At 41.4% G+C, this 10,501-nt stretch overlaps 1 protein-coding gene across 1 annotated transcript in view; it reads right to left on the bottom strand.

Annotated features, from left to right (window-relative positions):
• The window catches only part of SLC17A8 (solute carrier family 17 member 8), a 65,704-nt gene that overhangs the window by 3,330 nt on the left and 51,873 nt on the right, over nt 1-10,501 (bottom strand). The window contains exons 10-11 of the mRNA XM_054663448.2: nt 5,822-5,932; nt 560-687 (exon numbers count right to left, since the gene is read on the bottom strand). Coding sequence (XP_054519423.1) covers nt 560-687; nt 5,822-5,932 — 239 coding nt within the window. The remainder of the gene's footprint in view (nt 1-559; nt 688-5,821; nt 5,933-10,501) is intronic.

Raw genomic sequence — 10,501 nt, 5'->3', positions numbered from 1 at the left:
TCAATGACAAAGATAAAGAAATCATGTGGGCTGTGGTTGAACTCTGGATGGATCTGCCTCTACCATCCACCCTAGTCTAAATTCACAAAGGCTCAGTAACAACTGAGTAGGCTATTAATGTCCTGTTTATTTTATTCTTAACAAGGAAGTAGAATAGCACTCATCTTTTTATGCTGAAACATGCTAAGCAATGGATGGAAATAGGCTATAAGGTTTAATCACTGAGAATGAGAAAACAATCTTCAGTAACTCATTTATCCCAAGTTGACTGCCTCAGTTTCTTCTTTGGGTCTCTAAACAGTTTCTATGGCCCATCCCCTCTCCCCAGACTTTTATTCCTCAATTGAGAAAACATAGAACAAAACAACAACTAGCCTTGGTGCCATTGATAAGCAATGATTTGAAAATCAGAAGAAGAAAGAAAAAAAAAGTTCAGCTGACTCAGTCAAAGTCAAGGACATACACATTTACAGACTGCAGTAGAGCCTTGAAATCTCAAGTTTGTGTAGAGCTCCAGTCCTCTGATATTGTAACCCATAGCCACAAAGGAGACCTTTACCTTGTGCCTGGTCATTGCACCGACAATGAGGGGACAGACCATTCCAGAGAGGGTTCCCACTCCATTTGAGATCCCCATGAGAATGCTGGCATACCGTGGGGCAATGTCCAGGTGGTTGACATTAAAACCTACAGTGAAGCCAAAACCTCAAAATCAGAGTCAAGAACAGAATTTCAAATATGCTTTGGAAAATACTCAGTTGCCCCAACCTTTACCAATCTGTTTGGTTTCCTCTAGTATATGACTAGTTTCCAGACCAAGAGGACTGGGTTCAAGAGGCTGTGTCTGCACAAAGCAGCACTGGTAGACAATGCTGGAATTGATTATGGATATCTATCAAGGGCTCTCTCTACAAAGAGAATTATGGCATCTCTACCTTGTAGGTTCTGAATTCCAAAATACGGTGTTTGGCACAATATTGAAAAGCCTAAAGCCTGAATCACATTTATTCAGAGTAAATAATCATACAATCACATACAGTATGACTAGACCAAACCTTGCTTTATAATATTCCCACTCCTACCCCTGACTTACTCTTAAAAGGCAGCCAAGGGTAAGCCTACTTTATTGGCCACATGGCCACATTTTCACACAATGAAAAGGGTGCTTTTTAATGAAACATTTGCACAAACATTGGGAGAACCTTCTGTAATTTATGAAACACTTTCACACACCTACTTGATTTGGAGTCTGTAAATCTGGACTTGAATCTTATTTCTACTGTGTAAACAAGTAATTTGGGGGCCTTTGTTTCTTCATCTCCAATATGAGGATAATATTACTACTGACTTCACAAAGGTGCTGTGATAGAGACTCAGGGGAAATAGGGATGTGAAGCCCTTGGCAAATATCAAAGCTATGCTAACTACCACTACTACTACTGCTACCTTCTGCTGCCATTGCAAAGTAACTCCCTCTCCTTGAGGTCTTCTATCAAAAGATAATGCTGCTGGCCGGGCATGGTTGCTCACGCCTATAATCTCAGCACTTTGGGAGGCCGAGGCGGGTGGATCACCTGAGGTCAGAAGTTCAAGACCAGCCTGGCCAACATGGCAAAACCTCACCTCTACTAAAAATACAAAAATTAGCCAGGCATGGTGGCACATGCCTGTAATCCCAGCTACTTGGGAGGCTGACAGGAGAATCACTTGAACCCAGGAGGTGGAGGTTACAGCGAGCCAAGATCCGACTTTGTCAATATATTGCAGGGGTGCATGTTCAAATCAGACAGACCTCAGTTCTGGCAGCTTAATTGAGATGCAAGCCTAGACCAAGGATTTAAACTTCCTGAACCTTAGTTTCTTCATCTATATAACGGGATAACGATTCTTATAAAATTGATGTAGGAATTAAGTTAAATAATGTATGTTAACTACATGGTGCATAGACATGTAAACCAACATGCATGCTCTTTACAGGTGGTTAGCCATCCGTCTTGTTTACCACCATCTCCCCTGAACTAGCAAAGTGCCTGGCACATTGTAGTCACTCAATAAATAGTTGCTAAATTAATTACCAGCTTCAGCTACTGAAATTATAGCAAGGGGTTGTAGGCTTTATTCATCTTTTTGTCTTCCTTTGCTTTGCTTTTTATTTCTCTATTCTGTGCAAAAAAAAAACTGAAAATAGGACTTAAAACATTTTTTTGTTCTAATCTGGCACACTGGTTGGTTGTCTTTCCTACTTCCCTTCAGGGAGAAATTTTGAGAAAACTTTTTGGTAATAATAAACATACCTTATCTTTCAGGTCAATGTGCCAAATGATCAGAATATAAAACAGCTGCAAGTTCATTAATCTTACCATGGATTTGAATGTGATAAACACTTTATTAGAAAAGAATCCAGAGATAAGAAGCAATTAATATGATTGTTGAGTATTATGCTCTGATACAAAGCCTGGGCATCTGCATTCAGCTAAAGATAATGTTGGAAAAGCCATTTAGGTTTCTAGCTGCACAATCCTGACATTTGGGGAGGGGGGAAAATCACTGAGAAATTGAGATATTGATAGATTTTTATAGCAGATAAAAAAATTACACATAAACTGAGAGAATCTATCTTCTGTATAGGACATTTCCCAAAACAGGCATCACTCATCCCTTGCCTATTTTTAACTTCATCTATCTCAGCAGTCTTGTCTATAATCAGCTCCTAAATTGTGCCAGTCAGTCTTCCCTGACATCTATGTTTATTCCTTTAAAAGTTGGCAGACAGTAGATTCTGAGGAATTATTGCCCCCGTGGGTGCAATCCCTCCCACAGTGTCATTGCTGGGACCAACAGACCTTTATTCCACACTCCCAGCCACTTCACTAGGCAAGTTAAACCACACTTTGGTTTCCCCACCAATAAAGTGAATATAGCAATACCTTTCTCATCAAGGTTGCAATGAGGATTAAATGAAATCATGTTTAAAAAGTGGCAAGAAGACCAGGTGTGGTGGCTCATGCCTGTAATCTCAATACTTTGAGAGGCCGAGGCAGGAGAATCACTTGAGGCCAGGAGTTCGAGACCAGCTTGGGCAACATTGTGAGACCCTGTCTCGAAAATATATATATATATCTGGAAGTGGTGGCACATGCCTGTAGCCCCAGCTACTCAGGAGGCTGAGGCAGGAGAATCAGTTGAGCATGGGAGGTAGAGGCTGCAATGATCCGCGATCATGCCACTGCACACCAGCCTGTGTGACAGAGCGAGACCCTGTCTATTTTTTTTTTTTTTTTTTGAGACAGAATCTCTCTGTCACCCAGGCTGGAGTGCAGTGGTGCAATCTTGGCTCACTGCAACCTCAGCCTCCCCAGTAGCTGGGACTACAGGCACATACCACCACAACCAACTAGTTTTTGTATTTTTAGTAGACATGGGGTTTCACCATGTTGGCCAGGTTGGTCTCGAACTCCTGATCTCAGGTGATCCATCTGCCTCGGCCTCCCAAAGTGCTGGGATTACAGGCATGAGCCACTGCACAAGGCAAGAGACCCTGTCTAAAAGGAAAAAAAAAAAAGCAGTTTATGTGATTTGGAGTATTGGGTTTCTCTCCTTCAGATTGTGACTTAATTGGCAATCGGGGGAAAGGAAGCAATATGAACTTGAACATTTCAGTATCTCTGGGAACAGGATATGGATCTCTTTTGCATCACAAAGTTATCAAGGGAAGGCGTTCCTCCGCTTCCTACTGGAAGCAAATCGTGATTGCTCTGCCCTTGCTACTCAAAGTGTGGACTGCCCTGCAGCAGCAGCAGCTCTGGGGAACTTGCTAAAACTGCAGAATCTCAGGCTCCACCCTAGAGCTACCAAATCAGAATCTGCATTCTGAAATATCTTATGGTGATTTCACATAACACTTTGAGAGGCACTGGGCTGGTGTGTGTACTAATAGAACAATAATGGTGAACACTCATTAATTTTGTTATGCATCTGGCACTGTGCTAAGGACTTCAAATAAATACAGCTAAGGTTTTTATTTGAATAAGTATTTCCACTAGAATGTAAACTTTATGGGGACGGACTCTTTCATTTATTCACTGCAATATCCCCAGTGCTAAGAATAATGTCCAGCCCACAAGAAGTGCAGGGAAATGCATGAATTATCTAAGTTTATCCTCCCAACAACCCTATGAGGTTGCTGTTTCATCTCTCCAATCTCTAGATGAGAAAACTGAAGCTTGAGAGTTTTCATAATTTAGCAAATTTTTTATTTTATAAATAGTAAAGAGGGCCTCAAACCCAGGTCTATGCATCTCTAAACCAAATTACTTAGCTGCAAGTTACTTTTAATTTAGACTTTTACTTTATTTTCTAATTTATTCATCAACTCTATTTATTTTGAAAGATACAAGCCCCTGTCTTAGGGCAGTTTAGACCAGAGGTTCCATATTTTTCTATTCTGGGACACTAACACTGTTTGATATTTAAGGCAACCTGGAATAATGGAAGGAGCACGGCCTTTGGGCCAGGCAGAACTGTTCTGTCATCCTTCCTTTGCCACTAACTGTGTGATATTAAGAAAGTATCAAATTTTTCTGAGCTTTAGTAAAATAGTGAAAAATCCAGTAGCGTAGTGATATACTACTACTTGCTTCACAATGTTATGATATATATACAATAATGTAAAATTTTCTTTAAGTAACCATTTTTTATTTTTATTTTATTTATTTATTTTTTTCTTGAGAAGGGGTCTCGCTTTGTCATCCAGGCTGGAATGCAGTGGCACGAACTCAGCTCACCGCAACCTCCAACTCCCAGGCTCAAGCCATCCTCTCACCTCAACCTCCTGAGTAACTGGGACTGCAGGTGTGCGCCATTACACTTAGCTAACTTTTTGTATTTTTTGTAGAGATGGGGTTTTGCCATGTTGCCCAGGCTGGTCTCGAACTCCTGGGCTCAAGTGATCCATTCGTCTCTGTCTCCCAAAGTGCTGCGATTACACGCGTAAGCCAGCGCACCCGGCCAGTAACCATATTCTTATTACAATGTTTTAAAGATAGACAAACAACTAAATTTCACTCTTTGACCCAGTTTTGCATAGGAAGCTTCTGATATGATTGCACTCTGGCCTTTCTCTCACATATAGTAGACTGGTTTCTGCTCCTGTAAAATGGGGATCATAATAGCACTGATACCCAGCAGGGTAGTTGTGAGAGAGACAGGGCTTAATATATGCAGATCGCATGGAATATTCCCTGGCACAGAATCTGTGCTTGGTCATTGCTAGCTCACATCATCACTGTCATTATTCTTTACCCTGTTCAGAAAGTCACTTCCCCTCTATGGACCCGCATTTTCTTGTTTGGAAAATGAAAGCAATGGAGTAGACAAAAATCTAAAGAAGGTTTTCACTCTTAAAAAAACTTGTGATTCTATGACTGTAATGACACTCGCAGTTCTCTAGCAAGAGGCGAGGCTTGAAAAAGTCACAGGAGCCTCTGTCAGGTAGGGTGACATGGTGCTAAAATATGAAAGTCCACTTCACCCAGGACATATGCTTGGGCCTCTGCTCGTGTCTCAGAAGGGACATCTGCACTTTGTGTCTTTTCCCGTAACAAAGTAAGTAGGAAAAATTCCACCTTAACTGAGCTCCTAAGCCCAGTTCTCAGTGATCTTACAAAATCACCCCCACTAGATCACATTCTCTGGGTGGTGGTCCTGCTCTCTGAGAATGGACTGGCTACTGAAAGAAGGTGCTACAATATCCTTGTCCTTCCTTCTTCCTGGGACTTGTTGAATCTATAGTCAAGATCTGGAAACGCAAAGGACACATTACCTGAAATAGCGAAGCCACTAAATCCTACAGCAAGCACCAGAAAGGAGATAGCCACCCCTTTGGTATGGGAAAAGCCAACCACCAGGAGTAAGGTTGCCTCCATGCCAAAACCTGCAAATGGAAACAGCAAGGGAAAAAAATGTCATTTTCATATCAGTCAACCCAAGTTCATTTATTTATCAAATAAGAACTAACCTATAATTCCACATACCTAAGTTTGTTTTGTTTGTGTCTATGTTTTTTTTTACTTTAAGTTCTGGAATTTAAGTTTTGTTTTGTTTTTTTTAACTTTACTTGAAGTTCTGGGATTTAAGTTCAGGGATACATGTGCAGAATGTGCAGGTTTATTACATAGGTATACATGTGCCATGGTGGTTTGCTCCACCTATCAACCCATCATCTAGGTTTTAGGCCCCGCATGCATTAGGTATTTGCCCTAATGCTGTCCCTCCCCTTGCCCCCTAGCAGGCCCCAGTGTGTGATGATCCCCTCCCTGTATCCATGTGTTCTCATTGTTCATCTCCCACTTATGAGTGGGGACATGCAGTGTTTGGTTTTCTGTTCCTCCACAGACCTACATTCTGGTACAGTGCTTACAATGCCACCCAGGTCTTTCATGACTACATGACTTTGCTAATATTCCCTGGGTGTTCGCAAACTTTCTAACATTATCGCGGTGCACCTTGAACACCACACGGTCCCAATAGGTTCCAATGATGCTCCTGAGATGAGGGATGTTAATTATTAGTTGCTTCATGGGTAGCTGCCCCTGCCATTGTTAAATACTAAAACTCTACTATATAACTGTGGTAATGATTCCCCTTTGACTAGTTATGGCCTTTCCCTTAAAAGTAAAATGACAACACTCTAATATTTATTGCCAAAAGCAACCAGAAAACTGTAGCAAATATCTGAAACAAAAACAAACAAACAAACAAAAACAGCACTTCACCCCTTGTAAAGTAAAAGTCAAAATTTTTCTATTTCAAAGTTCACCAAGCTCTCAGGCCTCTTAAAAAAAAACAACAAACAATACATGAGAATTTTGCACAGAAAATATTGCAGAACAAAAGTACTTTCTGTTCCTTTCATTCAGAATAAGTGAGTCTAGCACAATAAAAAATAAAAAGAATGAGGAAATAATGAAGAAGTTCCTTCTCACCCGAAAAAAAAGTTCAGCTGACAACAGACAGAAAAATGATATAAATATCATTTCCAAGTATATAGAGTGCCTTAGGAGGGGGAAGAGACAATTAGTGGTGCTTCATTTGGAGACTGTCTGCTGATTCCAGACATCTCCACACAATTGTTCTACAGTACCTCAAAGGCAACATGCCCAAATCAATTCTCTCATCCCCTATTTTTATTTATTTATTTATTTATTTTTTCTTTGAGACAGAGTCTTGCTCTTATCACCCAGGCTGGAGTGCAACGGCATGATCTCGGCTCACTGCAACTTCTGCCTCCCAAGTTCAAATGATTCTCCTGCCTCAGCCTCCCAAGTAGCTGGGATTATGGGCATGTGCTACCACGCCCAGCTAATTTTGTATTTTTAGTAGAGTTGGGGTTTCACCATGTTGGCCAGGCTGGTTTCACCATGTTGGCCAGGCTGGCCACTCCTGACCTCAGGTGGTCCGCCCACTTCAGCCTCCCAAAGTGCTGGGATTACAGGCATGAGCCACCACCCCTGGCCTCTTCCCCTATTTTTTTACTCCTAAACAAACAAGCAAACCATCACCAAACCATCGCCACCACGTGCTTTCTTCTCCTCTAAATTAATCTTCCATATTCTGTGTTTAGAACCCAATCTTTAGAGTCAAACTGGTATGGGTTCACTTTCCACTTCAAAATCACTAATTTTATGACCTTGAACAAGTTACTACACCTCTTAGATTGCTCATCCAAAAGCTGGAGATAATACCACAGCCTTGTGAGGTATCGGAAAAGTAAATGAAATTGGTATATGAGGTACTGAGTGTGGCACATGGGCACAGCTCAACAAATGATAGCCAGAAGTCCGATGCAGAAACTTCAGACCTACCTTGGACTTCTCCTCCTGCCTGAGCTTTCATATACAAATCTGCAGGTTGGCCTCGGAAACATCTGTCCAGTGCAACTGCCACTTTCCCCTCCCCTGTCACTGCTTTAGTTCCAGGCCCCGTGACCTCTTACCAGGACAACTGCAATAAGCCACCTTTTTTTCTTCTTTTGTTTGAGATGGAGTCGTGCTCTGTCACCCAGACTGGAGTGCAGTGGTGCAATCTCAGCTCATTGCAACCTCTGCCTCCCGGGTGCAAGTGGTTCTCCTGACTCAGCCTCCCCCGTCGCTGGGATTATAGTCCACCACCACGCCCGGCTAATTTTTTTTTTTTTTTTTTTTTTTTTGAGATGGAGTCCTGCTCTGTCACCCAGGCTGGAGGGCAGCGGCGCGATCTTGGCTCACTGCAAGCTCTGCCTCCCGGGTTCGTGCCCGTCTCCTGCCTCAGCCTCCTGAGTAGCTGGGACTATAGGCGCCCACCACCATGCCCAGCTAATTTTTTATATATTTAGTAGAGATGGGGTTTCACCGTGTTAGCCAGGATGGTCTCAGTCTCCTGACCTCGTGATCCACCCACCTCAGCCTCCCAAAGTGCTGGGATTACAGGCGTGAGCCACCATGCCCAGTCTAATTTTTGTATTTTTAGTAGAGGCCGGGTTTCCCCATGTTGGCCAGGCTGGTCTCGAACTTCTGACCTCAGGTGATCTGCCTGCCTTGGCCTCCCAAAGTGCTGGGATTACAGGCCTAAGCCACCATGCTCAGCCACAATAAGCCACTTTGGTAGTCTTCCCAACTTGTCCTCCTCTGATGCATTCTCAATACCACTGTCTTTCTAAGCCACACACCTCATTATTTGCTCCTGTGCTTAACGTGTTTGTCATGAGCTCCATATCATGAGTATAGTGTTCTATAATGAATACCTCCTGCTGTTCCAGTTTCATCTTCTTCCAGCCCTCATCTCTTTGCTTACTGCCCCCATTCTGTGGATAGCCCTCTGTGCCACAGACATACTCCTCTATTAGCTGTTTTCTAACCACACAATACTATCTCATACCTGTACATATTTTCACACATTGTTTCTTTACCTGGGATACTCTTCTCTCATCATTTTCTCTTTTTCTGGATAAATCTTACTATTTTTAAAGTCCAGATTAAATAGTGCCTCCTCTAGAAAGCTTCCCTAACAACCTTCTCCCTACCCTCAACCAATGAAGCTGATATCACCTTCTCATCATTTTATAGAACTTTTCAATATTGCTTTGTAACTTTTCATTTGTGTTTCTGCCTCTCCCACAAAACTGTATATTTAACACAGAGTCTGTCTAGCATGTAGTATGCACTCAATAAATAATGTTTGGCCAGGCATGGTGGTGCACACCTATAATTCCAGCTCTTTGGGAGGACGAGGCAGGCGGATCACCTGACGTCAGGAGTTCAAGACCAGCCTGGGGAACATGGCAAAACCCCTTCTCTACTAAACATATGAAAGTTAGCCAGGCACGGTTGCATGTGCCTGTAATCCCAGCTACTCAGGAGGCTGAGGCGGGAGAATCACTTGAACCCGGGAGGTGGAGGTTGCAGTGAGCCAAGATTGCACCACTGCACTCCAGCCTGGGCAACAGAGTGAGACTCTGTCTCTAAATACATACATACATACATACATACATACATACATACATACATACATACATAACGTTTAATGAATTAATGCAAAGGAAAGGAAATGGGACCCAGAAACAAGAAAATAAGATTCACAAGCTGAAGTACTTACTGTAAATGATGGTTAAGTTATTAATATTTACCTTTTTGAACCTATTTCTTCAACACTACTATAAAGAAGGGCAAGAACTAATAATTGTTTTAAATGGCTTCTAAAGAGGATGAAATGTAATTAGGGAAGTCTTACTTTTAAAACTATAGGCTTTATATCATTGCTACTTGTTCTTAATTTTGTTTCAACATTTAAGACTACACATAGGGAAAAATTGCTAGTGTTTCATATACTAACTATATGTGTCTTAGAAGTGCCTATCCTAAATAACAAGGCATCTGGCTGAAACTTCTTTTATTTTTACACTCTCAACAGAAGCATGCAGAAAGTCAATTCCCCCAAAGAATTAGAATGATGACATTGTATAAAGAATAAAACTTACAAATGATACGTCAGTTCATCTGTAAGAAAAAAAAATTTTGGCCAAATAGCAGATTGCCAGTGGAAAAAAAAGCATTTAAGAGCCTAAATGGTTTCTACTGACAGTTAAAATACTAGAGACAGGGCTGCATGTTTCAGGAGCTTAAGGATAAAATTTCAACTTTAGGGGTAATCAGGAGATCCTTAAAATTGAACCTATTTAGAGTTGCCAAGAAAAACAAAACTAGGACTTAAAGGCCTAAGAAATATTTTATTTCATATTAAAATAATCTGAAGTTCACACTTGCAACTGATTCAGCCAGAATAGAATTTTTGACCTCAGTTACACTTTGCATGTTCTATAGAGGGGGCAGGACAAGAATTTGGCATCTGTCTTTAAGCATCATAGGCGTAGACCCTGATTCAGAATGAACTGAACATCATGTCTTAAGTGATCTGTTTTGCTTTAAATGATTTTAATGGCATATTAAAATCTATGGAAATAAAAGAT

Source organism: Pan troglodytes, chromosome 10 (assembly GCF_028858775.2).
Source record: "Pan troglodytes isolate AG18354 chromosome 10, NHGRI_mPanTro3-v2.0_pri, whole genome shotgun sequence".
NCBI classification, from domain to species: domain Eukaryota; kingdom Metazoa; phylum Chordata; class Mammalia; order Primates; family Hominidae; genus Pan; species Pan troglodytes.
The sequence above is the reverse complement of the archived record's forward strand: the minus strand, read 5'-3'. Positions and strand labels throughout refer to the sequence as shown.